Genomic DNA, 12,864 nt, shown 5'->3' with positions numbered 1-12,864 from the left:
GATTGAAACGCGAAATTACGACCTATCGTTCGTAGAAAGAGTGAACATTCTTAGCGAAAGTAGCTTTTCAACGCACTCTTCGTTTCTTTTCGATAATGGCACCAGCGAAGATCATGTAAACCGTCTTCGTGTGGTGAAGAAAAAAGTTGAAATCTATCAAAGTCCCGATAAACAATTGGAAAGTTATTCGTCAATACATCAGTGTTGCATTATTTGTGTAATAACGTTAAACGGCAAGCAAATTACTACTATCGCAAAATATATTGATAGACCGATGATAATAATGTAACGATACTACTACAAAGTGAATGTTGCCTTTTATCACATTGGTTAATCGTAAACAAAGGAGGAAAAACTTAATTAATTACATACAATTATATTAACGACGACTAATAACTATAAATACTATCTATTGTATTATGAGTACTAATAACAATTGCTATGTACACATGGAGGTTCGTATGATTGTAAATGATATGTGTTGCGTTGATATGTAACGCGTCCCTATGTTAAAATGGGGGCTGTGAAAATAAATCAACCAGACACTTTGTTGGCCTTCTATATTGCCCTGACACACAGGAATATTATATATACTTGATATGAGTCGACTGAAATGTTTTTAATAAACACTAGTGCCTCAAATACGACAAATTTTAGTTATTTTCATTTATTTTTCGTTCATAGGTATAGTATAAATATTACATCTACTTGCGCGAAGACGGAATTAACGTCCAACAAACATATTCGTACCGCTCCATTGTGTCAGTCAGTATTTACTGGAACAAATAAGCATACCGACAACGTCGACAGTTCATTTTAAAATATAGATGCGTCCAAATCCATTATAATCGAATAAATGGCAACATAATTAGCCAGAATTATTACGCGAATCATTCCCGGTTGCTATCGTGTGTATGGTCGTTTCCATGTGTTCTATGGGAAATGACTTTGTTGGTGCATGAAAAAAATATCGCATAAATCCTGTTGCCAGTAGAAGATGCATCCCAAGAATTATCACAATATACATTATCCTATATCTTCCTGAAAGTTAATTTACTTTATCTACTTATTCTTATGGTTTTTAAAATATGTATATTTTTATATGTAATACCTGATATTAGGGGGAGTAAAGATCTCAATAATACTCCTCCAGATAAAAACGTAGCTAGTGCAACTAAACTCCATTGTAACCATTCAAATTGAATTGTCCATAGAAAAGCTACGGGAATATAAATGGCTAAAGAGTACCCATAAAGACATAAAAGTTCCAAAAGGCCAGGTGTTGCGTAAGACTAAAACAAAGATGTCCCTTGAATGTTATTATTATGTAGTGTCTCTTAAGAAAGATAAATGGGCAAAGTCAAACCTCGATTAATTCCTCCTCTGTATTTGTTGAACTGCTGGTCCACTTCATTGCACCCCATAACGTAAGTGGTAATAGCCATGCATACAAAAATATACAGGTGGCAGCATAAGACACAATATGAAATTCATACCTCCAATGATATTTGCCTGAATTAGCTGTATGTAAATAATCAGCCAGATTCCCACTAATGGCTATAGAAAATATTAGTGTAACGCATATCCAAAATGGACCATAAAGATCTGGATTTGGTCTAATATGAGATATCAAATAATTATCACTTCCATGTGGAAACATAGACCTTTTGATTCTTTCTACCACATCATCTGTCTTTACGTTGAAGAATTTCTGGTAATACTCTATTGTCCAAAAGCTATGCGATGCTGCTAAAAGGGAAGCGATACAATGTTCTAAAGCAGTGCATAGACTGAAATTGATGTAACAGATGTAACATAATATCTTAAATTATAATATTTGCCCTCCACAGGAATAGCAACAATCGTTATAAAGTTATTTGAAACTAAATAAAAGATCGCATAAATATAAACCTTCACTTTTATCGGGCATTCCTTGAAGATCTTCGATAATACCAATTCCCGTAGGATCATTTGACAGGTTATTAAAACCTTGATGACTGGAAGTATTGACATCCAGTTGTGCTTGACCAATATTTCCTTCATGATTTATCGAAGGAAAATCTTGAAACGAAATGAACTGTGAATCGCTTGTTTTAGATTGACTTCCATCCATAGCTGTTTATTTTGTACTTTTGCCCATCCGTTTGACACAAGTGACGCATAGACATTGCCAGAGATGAGTACGTAGGAAGATCGCCGATGCAATGTTAAATAAATCAACCAAAAAATGCGCACAAAGAATGACGATCTTTAGCGGCCAATAGACGAACTACACGCACATTTCTTCTCGAGTACTCTTGGTGGGAGAAAAGCGGGGAAATGTGTATTTGTATCGGCGCAGTAACAGCGTGTTTTCTATAATGATAGGCAAAATCATTTTCTATCGAGACTCTACTTCTTTAATTATACATTCTCGAAAATATAAATTAGCATCAAAATCCGCGGTCTAATCGTGATTATTTATTTCTACATTTAATAATTTACACTGTAATGAAATTCATATTATAATATTTTAATAAAACAATAATATTATTTCTCTAATAATATTAAAAGAATATAATAAATTAAAGAGATATTTCAACACATACATATAGCTACTTTTACAGAAATGCTTTTGTAGTATTATATTATCCGGTTAATATGCCTTTAACAAATGAGTCAGATAAAGACAGTGACAATCTATTTCAACTATTAATGAAGGTTTTCCTAAGTATAGTACTTTACTCACTATATTTTTTTGTTTTTATTATTTCAATATTGTTCCAAAGTTTAGTTAAATATTAGAAATAATTTGCTTTTTTTTTGTATTGATTACAGAAAAGCTACTCTGACGGAAGATACAACAAACACGATACTACAAGGAACCAGCAGCAACAATCTTCTTGGAAATGATTGTACCATATAATAAAAAATAAAATAATTTATTGCAATTTATCTCTTGTGTTATTTTATGTTCCTAAAAAATTAATCTCATCAATACTTACCTATACTTACCAGTTTTGTCGGAGTCTCTCGTCATTTTTTATAACTTAACCGTATGGGAACTGTAAAGGATTTGGGGATTGTGGATATTGGAAGGATTTTAAATGACTAAATGGCTTTGTTGATTCGCAAAATAAAATTGTTTTTTTCAATTCAATTTGCCATTTTACAATAATTGTACAATTTTACGAGTTCATCAATTTCTGTATAACTATTCGTGTAATTGTGTAATTTTATAATAATTTGATTTCATGACTCGATCAATAGAAATGCGACAAATCTTCTGATGCAAAAATGAGGATTAAAATCTTATAAGTGCTTGCGGTACGGCGTAGCATTTTGTTGGAGTTTTCGAAGCGCTATTAATTGTGAAGGGCTGCTTTCGGCTAACTGCGTACTGTTCGGTCCGAAGATGCCTTTCCCCTCTTCTCATGCATATACACGTTTTCCCCACCAAAAGCGTCTGAGGAAGAAATGTGTGTACAGTTCAACTGTTTGACCACTAGAGGCGGCAATTCGTGGAGCGAACTTTTTCCAAAATTTTACTCATGCTCATTGGCGATCTCTCAACACATCTCTGATATTGTAAAGGGGAATATGTATGGACATACATATATGTATAGATCTCTTTATTTGATTCATCTCGTCATTTGATGTTATAAATTATTATTCATTAGTATATTTTTAAATAGTTTCATTTTACATGATACACGTCATTAGATAAAAGATAGTTAGATAACATGTTTAGATATTGATAAAAACGCATATAAATTATATGTATGAATTTATATAATTGTAAATCCCATACAATTTTTATTAATATAACATATATAAGATAACATCTATACAGAATCGTATAAAAATCATTCCTTTTATAATTAAACAAAATAACAAAAATTTAATTTTGTAATTCAAGCAATTGTGAATGAATTAATAGAATGATTAATACTTTCATGATGTATTAGCCTTAAAATAGTTACATATAGGGATATATTTGTACTAGATCCAATTTTTAATTTTAATGTAATTAATGTTATTATTGTGGAAGAATTTATATATTCAAATAGATTTAAAAAGTTTGTCATCTATAAAAATGTATAACTACATAAAAATACGGTATTTCTTGTAATAATCATCGGTTATATAGGTATTCTATTATTTCTGCCGAAGTAGAAAGTAACTGATTATCATTTTTGACAGTTTGAAGGGAACTTATTATAACGTTCTGCTAAGATCAATTTGATATCGAACAATATCTTTCCGTATAATATTACTAACAATGTATTCCATTGTATAAAATAAGTGAATGTGAAAGAAGGTAAAGAAAGATATACTGAAATATGTTTTGTTTTTTAAGCGCGTATAACTTTTTTAAATGTATTCAAATTGTAATATTTCTATTTCTAGGTTTTATAAAAGAAAATCATTTTTTAAAATAGAATATTTATGAAAAGAATTGCTATTCATCAAAATACTTAAGTGTTATTTATTTTTGTACAGGTTAGACGGTTCAGCTTGTTCTGCAATACTTATTATTGGTCTAATATTAAAAACATGTTACAACGTGTGCCTAATCTTCTGAAAGTTTTTCATAATATTAGCCATTACAATAAAGAATGTCTATACATGTTTCAAATAGGATATGCAAGGAGACATATTAATACTTTGATAACATATAATTATAATACCAGATACAAGGTGCAAATTGTTGCGAATCCTCAAAAGATTTTTACTGCAAATAATGTAAAACATCTGCAAGAATGGAGATGGATTCTTATTACAATTTCCAAGCCAATATCTGTCATAGCAAAAGTACAAAAAGAAGAAACAATAGACTCCAGCAAAAGTACACAAAACAATGTACAAAGAATCATAGAATTAAAAGAAGAAAATTTAGGACAATTAAAAGAAAGGAATTTAGATGTTAAACCTGATGATAACCAGACTAAAGAAGGGCAACAAAATTTGAAGACAGAAGGTACAAAAGGAAACATAGTCAGAAAAGTATAGTAAAAAGCTATCTTATTGATTTTTAATTCTATTTTTTATTTTCATTAATTTTCATCATTGTTATTATTTCTTATATTCACATGTTTCTTATTTACAGTTAAAAAGAAGAAAACTGAAAAAAGAGTATCATCATTAGAACGTAATTTCATTACGCCAGTTAGGGCTATGTCAGATTTTTTACTGAAACCATCTGATCTTGAAAACTTACCAAAGACAAAAAGAAGATCACCTTATGAGTTTGAACCTCCAATTACTGTTTATTGGAGAAAAGATGTGGAAGCAAAGTAATACTACGCATTTTAACGATGAAATCTGATGAGATGATTATTGTAATAAAAAATAGATGGTTATGTTTAAAATACTGTGTTTATTTGTAGAGCGATAGAAGTCTGGGGATCACGGGAAATCTTAGCAAAAGAACTTCTTAAGAAGGAACTTCAACAGAAAGCTTATCAGCAAAGTAAGGATAATATTCTCTGCTTTATATAGACATAATTTAAAATGAATTTCCCTAAATATATTTACAATAGAGTTAGAAAACATTTTATTTGATAAGTTGATTAGTTTCATTTTCTTCTGGACATTTTTTCATTTTACAGGATCATTGTCACTATTTTTATTAACATATTCTTTTTGTAGGACTGATATAAATCTTTTAATTTAAATATTTTATGATTCCATAGATATATTTACTGTTAAACGAAGATTAAGAGATTATAGACGAGAAATTGGTAGTAAAACACAATCCATAGATCAAGAAGGTCTTTTTGGAAGATCTGGCAAAGTAGTTTTAACTGCTATTGTAATGTAAGTCCTGTCTTTTTATTTTTATTTAAAAATACTTCATTATTGGTATACTACATTTATCTTTCTTTCTTTTAGCAATGGTTGCAATTTTTTATGTAAGCTGTGTGCGTGGTTGTATACTGGTTCGCATAGTATGTTTTCAGAGTGTATTCACTCTGCTGCAGATACTTGTAATCAATTGATATTAGCATATGGTATACATAAATCAGTACAAGTATGCATAAAATTATGTCATGTGAAATTAAGATAAATCTTGCTTTATATCTCTATATACATTTTTAATATTTTAGACTCCTAATCCTGATCATCCATATGGCTATACAAATATGAGATATGTATCTTCTTTAATATCTGGGGTTGGTATCTTTTGTGTTGGAACTGGTCTATCTATATATCACGGAATTCACGGCCTTCTGAATCCTTCGACAATAGAATCATTTTATTGGGCATATTTTATCTTGGCTGGATCTATGGTATCCGAAGGAGCAACTTTATTAGTAGCAATACAATCAATAAAAAAAGGTGCAGGAGAAAAACGACAAACATTTAAGGACTATGTATTAGGAGGACAAGATCCTTCCGTAAACGTCGTACTTATGGAAGATTGTGCAGCTGTAAGTATTTATTAGACAAAAAAAAAAAAAAAAAAAAAAGAATAAAAAATAAAAAAGAAAAAAAGAAAGGAAGGAACAATTGCAGTTATTAAACATAAGGTGTTCTTTTGAATATGATAGGTGCTTGGTCTTGTATGTGCAGCTGCATGTATGGGTTTAACATCCTATTTGGAAAACCCCATGTTTGATGCCATTGGATCTCTTCTAGTTGGTGGTCTACTTGGCAGTATAGCTGGGTTTATAATACATACAAATGCCACTGCTTTAATTGGAAGAAGTATATCTCAAGAAGATCTAGATAAAATCAATGCAGAATTAGAAGCAGATATAATGGTAATATTTTTATGATTGTATCGTAATAAATAAGTAAATAAATAAATATATATATATATATATAAATATAGTACATATATAAAATATATATAAAAGTATATATATACTTATTTAACTTTAGTTAAGTTAATTGAATTCGAAATAATCAGGTTCGAGCAATCTATGATGTCAAGGGTATCGATATGGGTAACGATTTAGTTCGGTACAAGGCTGAATTAGACTTCGACGGCAGGGAATTAACAAGGTCTTATTTGGAGAAGCACGATCTTGTTCAAATGCTAAAGGTACTAGCTTAGTGTCCAAAAAGTATTACATTAATTTTCAAATTATTCTATTCCTTAGGAAGTAACAGGAATGACAGACATAAAAGAATTGGAAGCATTTATGTTAAAGCATGGCGAAGCTATTGTTGATACGCTTGGTGGAGAGATAGACAGAATGGAACTAAATCTAAAGGTATACCAAGAACATTTTACATATTGATTTCTAACTATTTGACATTATGATTTAACTTTTTTCTTTAATACTTGTAGAAAAAGCATCCCGAGATTCGACATTGTGATCTGGAGATCTTATAAGTACTTCTGTACAATACGGCTACTAATAAACGATATACCTTCTGATGTAAATAATGTTTCATAGCAATGCTTGCACTATGTATCCTATTTGCTGTATTCTGTTTACATACTATTTATATACATGTAGTGTCTGTGTTATTCTTTATATATTAGACAAGAAATAAGTTAAATAAATTTGAATTTCTTATCTATAATTGTGCCGTATTTTTAATTTATTTTTTAATCTTTTCACATTTAACGTGCACGTTATGGACGTCGCATATTGTCCTGAATTATCGATTTTTTCCAAGTATCTCTCACAGTGTACAACAAACGGTTACTATGGATACTTGCCTCTATGAAGTTCCGGGTATGAAACTGTTTTCGTTTCCAGTGAGATAGACACGTTTAAATATGACGTATTCTAACCGCGATATTAGAAAGATTGAACATTTTTACGCCATTGGAGAATCGGTAAAATGAATCGGACGAACAAAAGAGTTCTGAAACGACGGAGCAATCCGGAAGTTTCACGTAGAAACGACTTGAGCAGCAGCGAGGAATCTTCGTCGGTTACCGAGAGCACCGAGCATTCACCACACGTTCAAAACACCAGCACGCCTCTTAGACCTAGATGGACAAATTCCGAAGAGATCAATAGGTTTCGACGAGAACAAAGAGAGATCAACGATGCAGAAGAGGTGTCATCCGATAAAAAGGGATCGAAAAAGTTTCACAGACGCAAAGAGCATGTTGATCGAAAAAGGTATCAGGACAATCGTGAAAAGATCGTTGAAAAGCAGAGAAGAGGACACGACCGACGTGATAAACGAAGACACGATATGCGTTCTGAAGACGCTGCTAATAAAAGACGAAAGGAAACATCCAGTTCAGAGTCATCAAACAAAAGTTATAATGAAAGCGACTTGGAACGATCGAAACGAAAAAAACGAGATTTAGTAGGTAAAATTGCTTATGTTGAGAATGCTTTAACTCTTTGATTGCGTGATAAAATGATACAGTATGAAAATAATTAAATCTTTGACTCTTCATAGGAAAAAAATAATCGTGTTATGTCTAACCACATTTAAGATGTTTCACGCCCAAGTCAAAGGGTTAATAAATTTAAATACGAAAATATTAAATTAGACAGATGACTTTGGTTTGCTTTGCAGGGGATAATGAATTGCCTATTACGGAAATCTTAAGGAGGTCGCAAGAAAATGCGCGAACCAAATATGAGCATCAGGTGCCACTCCCTGTGTTAACCACGGATAAAGTTTACGTACAGCACAGGGGTGGTTTTAGTACAATGAAAATTAATCAAACAAAAGGTTTTCCTAGTGACAAGAAAACTGAAAGGGCAAGTGGCGTTGATATTCGTAACGAAGAAAATTCACCGCCTATAAAGGTAGCTATTATGCTTCAACAATTTTGGAAAAATACAGGTCTTTTGTATCAAGGCCTTCTAGGCGGTATGGCGCTTGCTCATTTCATCATGGTATGTTCCCATTACTTTATAAAAGAAAATCTTTCCATCATTGTCTATCTAACCTTTTCTTTTTTCAGTTGCACGTATTTTTTAATAATTCTATAGAATTCATCGCAGAATATTCACCGTTTTGCGAGATTTATACAAACATCTTTTCCTTTCTTATTGCCATGTGCGTCGTTTCAACATTCGATAAGTACGTTTACTTTGTATTAAAAAATTAAAAATCGTCGAATATTCTCCCAGAATTTTTAAATCTTCATAATCGTTAGGTTTGATTTGGCACGATTCGACGTGGAACATCTGCGTGAGCTTTATTTCGACTATAACAAAGCAATGATCGCAGTTCCTTTGTATCTCGTCGTTTTCTGTCTTCATCAAATCGGCGCAGGGACCGACGATCAATTAAATTTGATACATTATTACAGTTCCAATCATACCGTATGGCAAAACGTAAGCAGAAGATTACACGTTTACCTACAAAGCACACAAAAAATATATTTTTATGTTAAAGAAATGTTATTTTAGGTCACCAATGTTCAGTCCCTTCTGGACGACTTAAATAGTTGGCAGAGGATATCTATGTCGAAAGATTTACTTGCAGTGTTCGCCTGGTTGTTTGTTTCCCTTGGTACGAAAGATGATTCGTTCTTGACTTACCTACAGTCGATGGAGAAGTACGCGGACGATATCGAGTCCTCCAGACGGTAAACGAATCAAAGTTTCTTCGGAAAAGAAGAAACTTCTCTTAATTTGGAATATCGTATTTGGCTGAGGAACTGTGACGTGTGCGATTTCAATATTTATTCGTAACAGAATAGGGTCTGATATGTACAATATTTATAAAGTTCTAAATTCTAACAGACAGTACACGTACATGTAATACCAATGAAGACAATAACATTGAGAATAAAATAACATATAGCGCGATCGTGTTGTAATAGTAAAATATGTTCTTAGATTTTGTTTTGAGCGCGGCATTAAGTTGAATCAACAATTGCGCAAATAAATTTTGCAAGTTTTTAAATAAATAAAATAACGAGGAAATAGGAAGAAGTATTAAAGAAAGATAAATTATGCACGCAAAGTGCGTTGCAATTTGTTTAGAAAGAGAGAGAGAGAATATTCTCACATACAATCGTCGATATAACGCGTGCTTTTGTTGCACGACAAACTTTGCTATAAATAATGTGCGAAGGCTCGTATTGATTTGCGAAGCAACAGATAGATAGATATATATATATACATATATATATATTATATTATATTACAATATAATACATATATATGTATATATATATATACGCATCATATATGAATAAATACTGTACGTACATTTACAAATCGCTAGCGGTTTTCTCTGCACGAATTTACATCGGCGATAATTTAAAATATCTCTGAACTTAAACGCTAACTCGTCAAGGCACTGTTTACAGTTCTGTCCGAGCTTATGGATTCGCTGAATTTCACGTCGTTCCCTCGTTCGAAATGGTCGATACTTACACGTCCTCCATCTTTCCGCTGAGGTTAACGATCTTTAAGGTCCTTTGTCGAATAAATTAAGGGACAAAATCGTTTTTACGTTATAAGAAAACTCGAGGAACGCAGTCGACTTTCACAGAATAGGAGGAGAACGATCGTTTCGCGATCGCTCGAACAATCGGTTCTCTCGTTTCTCGGTACCCTTTTTTTCTGTTTTTATTTTTGGTGAAAAAGCAGGACGATCGAATAGTCCGGTTAATCGACAAATGGGGACTTGCTTTGGCCCCGAGGAACAGCGCCGTGTTTCGATCGCTACCACTGGAACACGTCGTTGTGACTTTTTACTAGCTAAAGAACGCTAAACTCCCTTCTCGTACGTGTAACTTGTGTATATACCTTTAGAAACATTTGTGCGGATTCGTTACGGCAGTATTCGAAGAGACAGCGTGATTTGTACGAGCGGAAGAACGTTCGCCGACAGTGAAATCAAGTACGTTCGACGTAGCCAGAGATCACTTGTCGCGAGTGAACGGGGCATCGTGATCGATGCTGTCCCGTTACAAAAAGAAGAACGCCTCCCCGTTCTTCCTCGAGAAAGAGAAACGGCGTACAAAAAGCTTCGGATTCGAGCACACGAGTTGCTCACGACGAAGAACAAACACACTTTGGAATAGGCATTCTTTAAAACATTTTTTTCTAAAATTGTCATGGTTCTTTTATATGGAAAATGCACGTGGTATGACCCCGGCCAGTACTCGAGAATTAATTGAGATTCATTTAGGCGAGCAGGAAGTCGGTGAACTTTAAAGACAGAGTTTTTCTTTTCATCCGCTTCCTCTCGGCCGATTAATTCGATCGAAATAGGATTCCTCGCGGAGGTGAATCGGTCAACGAATGGAAGCGAGGATTTCGCGACCGTTTCGTTATCGAATATCGGTAACTCAGTGTTGCTCCTCTTTTTACTTCTCTTCTTTCCATTGAATTCCGCGTTGCACGGGACGTATAAAAGAAAGAGAAAGAGTTTCGTCTTTGAAGATTTCCGTGGCGAGGGAGATCGTCACGGTGACCCAAACGCCACGCACCGTTTACTCCATTTTTCCTCGTTTCTTTCCCTTTCGAGTCTCTTTGTACGTAATCTCCCCTTGGGAGAGGGATAGAATAGGACAGAAATTCCAAGAGTCCGTCTCTTCGAGAGGCTGGGAGGATTTCAGCGCCAGAAACGGAGGAAATCCTGAATGGCGAACGTCGGAAGAAGGATCTCTTTTCAACGACCGCTCCTCTTCTTTCTTTTCCGGTACGATGATCAAACGGTTCCATCACCGTTCTGCATGTATCTGCACCAGGAACGGCCGTTGTTGTTGCTCTCACGGATTTGCAGCAATTCTCAGTCGTCGAAATCGTGTCTGAGCTTTATATACAGGCACGAGCCAAGAACGATACCGAACAGCTCTAAGACCGATAGTCCTAGGCCTACTGCTCCTAAGATGATCAAGTGGTCCTTCGTCGTCTCCAGAAATTTGTAGATACAACCCTGTACAGAATTTCCAGATTCAATAATTCGATCGTTGCATTGTAACGATTCGATTTTTTGACACAGATCGATTTTCATATTATTGTGCAATGAAATTGTATCAAACAAACTACGATAAGGATGTATTGTCTTTACATGTTGAACGTTCTGCATATTATCCATTTATGAGTGATGAGTTTCTCCATTTACGTAAGTAAAATTTTGCAAATAATTCGCAAGAATTGATTTTCCAATTGCAATTAACAATAACCAATGATTCCAACTTTGTCGTTTAATCTTTTACACTTGGAAAATGTTGGAAGATTTCTTTCTACAACTCGACACATATTCGATTTATAGTAGGCGTTCAACATGTTACAGCTCATATCTTTGTAGCTCTTGAAGACTGAAGCTGGACTGAAAAAGCGTGTGCTTCAACAAGGAAGGGACAATTGAATTCGACTGAAAATCGATTGGTACCGTGTAATGGATGTTCGACGGATGATCCCTCCTTCCACAAAGGTGGGTCGGTGTCTTGCAACAGCTATCTGGGACGAGGCTTCCGTCCTTGAGAACATCCTCGCCTTTGTGCCATTCGCTCACCAGCCAATCCTCGAATCTCACGGCTCCGCAGCATTTGAACTGGAACAATGATTTACAAATAAAGTAACTGTAAATATAAATACCACTTAGCATTATCGTGAAAAGTACATTAAACTTATTCCCATTTACGTATATTTTCAAGCTTAATCCTCGGTTAAACCCAGACGACGAAGATTAGATCGATTCTGACTCGTATAGACGTTTCACGTTTGCTGTTACACTTCGTAATTTCTATTTACTTGTTATTATTCTATTTTTTAAATTAATTAAGTCATCCTACACACCGAAAAGAAAAAAATATTATTTTTAATAAAGTTTCAGCGTGTAATATACATTATTAACTGTGAATTACGTGCACTTTTTACTACCTTCGTGTCGCTTAATAATTAACTCTTTCAAGTTTTGTGGCAAACATGCTGAGGCGTGGATTATAACGGTATAAATCATACCGCTGCTATTTTCCATAAAATAGCG

The 12,864-nt window shown here is 33.7% G+C and overlaps 5 protein-coding genes across 8 annotated transcripts in view; 3 read left to right on the top strand and 2 right to left on the bottom strand.

Annotated features, from left to right (window-relative positions):
• The window catches only part of LOC126918876 (homeodomain-interacting protein kinase 2), a 50,328-nt gene extending 47,394 nt beyond the window's left edge, over positions 1–2,934 (top strand). Inside the window, exon 20 of the mRNA XM_050727354.1 lies at positions 2,818–2,934. Within this exon, the coding sequence (XP_050583311.1) occupies positions 2,818–2,831 (14 nt within the window). The 3' untranslated portion in view covers positions 2,832–2,934. The remainder of the gene's footprint in view (positions 1–2,817) is intronic.
• On the bottom strand, positions 652–2,218 carry LOC126918904 (protein YIPF1). 2 transcript variants are annotated; one of them, XM_050727462.1, is made up of 4 exons: positions 1,912–2,218; positions 1,367–1,749; positions 1,112–1,292; positions 652–1,041 (listed from the first exon to the last, which is right to left on the bottom strand). In XM_050727462.1, the coding sequence occupies exons 1-4, from the start codon at positions 2,111–2,113 to the stop codon at positions 869–871; spliced, it is 939 nt and encodes a 312-aa protein (XP_050583419.1). In that variant the 5' UTR covers positions 2,114–2,218; the 3' UTR covers positions 652–868. The 2 variants fall into 2 exon arrangements, with proteins under 2 accessions (XP_050583419.1, XP_050583420.1); XM_050727463.1 differs by having other exon boundaries at positions 1,367–1,746.
• Positions 2,935–3,956: 1,022 nt separating the features above from the next.
• Positions 3,957–7,518, top strand: LOC126918891 (zinc transporter 9). 2 transcript variants are annotated; one of them, XM_050727433.1, is made up of 11 exons: positions 3,957–4,129; positions 4,483–4,960; positions 5,090–5,276; positions 5,370–5,452; positions 5,676–5,799; positions 5,875–6,013; positions 6,090–6,413; positions 6,534–6,746; positions 6,896–7,030; positions 7,089–7,202; positions 7,280–7,518. In XM_050727433.1, exons 2-11 carry the CDS (start codon positions 4,537–4,539, stop codon positions 7,322–7,324), a joined length of 1,788 nt encoding a protein of 595 aa, XP_050583390.1. In that variant the 5' UTR covers positions 3,957–4,129; positions 4,483–4,536; the 3' UTR covers positions 7,325–7,518. The 2 variants fall into 2 exon arrangements, with proteins under 2 accessions (XP_050583390.1, XP_050583389.1); XM_050727432.1 differs by having other exon boundaries at positions 3,957–4,300.
• Positions 7,519–7,546: 28 nt separating this feature from the next.
• Positions 7,547–9,713, top strand: LOC126918899 (uncharacterized). The gene is made up of 5 exons (XM_050727446.1): positions 7,547–8,266; positions 8,479–8,804; positions 8,873–8,991; positions 9,068–9,248; positions 9,324–9,713. Exons 1-5 carry the CDS (start codon positions 7,783–7,785, stop codon positions 9,504–9,506), a joined length of 1,293 nt encoding a protein of 430 aa, XP_050583403.1. The 5' UTR covers positions 7,547–7,782; the 3' UTR covers positions 9,507–9,713.
• The window catches only part of LOC126918906 (CD151 antigen-like), an 89,718-nt gene continuing 86,438 nt past the window's right edge, over positions 9,585–12,864 (bottom strand). For both annotated transcript variants that reach the window (XM_050727464.1, XM_050727465.1), the window contains 2 exons: positions 12,268–12,429; positions 9,585–11,808 (listed from right to left, as the gene is read on the bottom strand). In XM_050727464.1, coding sequence (XP_050583421.1) covers positions 11,662–11,808; positions 12,268–12,429 — 309 coding nt within the window. In that variant the 3' untranslated portion in view covers positions 9,585–11,661. The remainder of the gene's footprint in view (positions 11,809–12,267; positions 12,430–12,864) is intronic.

The sequence above is a fragment of the Bombus affinis genome, chromosome 7 (assembly GCF_024516045.1).
Source record: "Bombus affinis isolate iyBomAffi1 chromosome 7, iyBomAffi1.2, whole genome shotgun sequence".
NCBI lineage: Eukaryota > Metazoa > Arthropoda > Insecta > Hymenoptera > Apidae > Bombus > Bombus affinis.
Note: the sequence above shows the minus strand (reverse complement) of the source record. Positions and strands in the feature narration are given on the sequence as shown.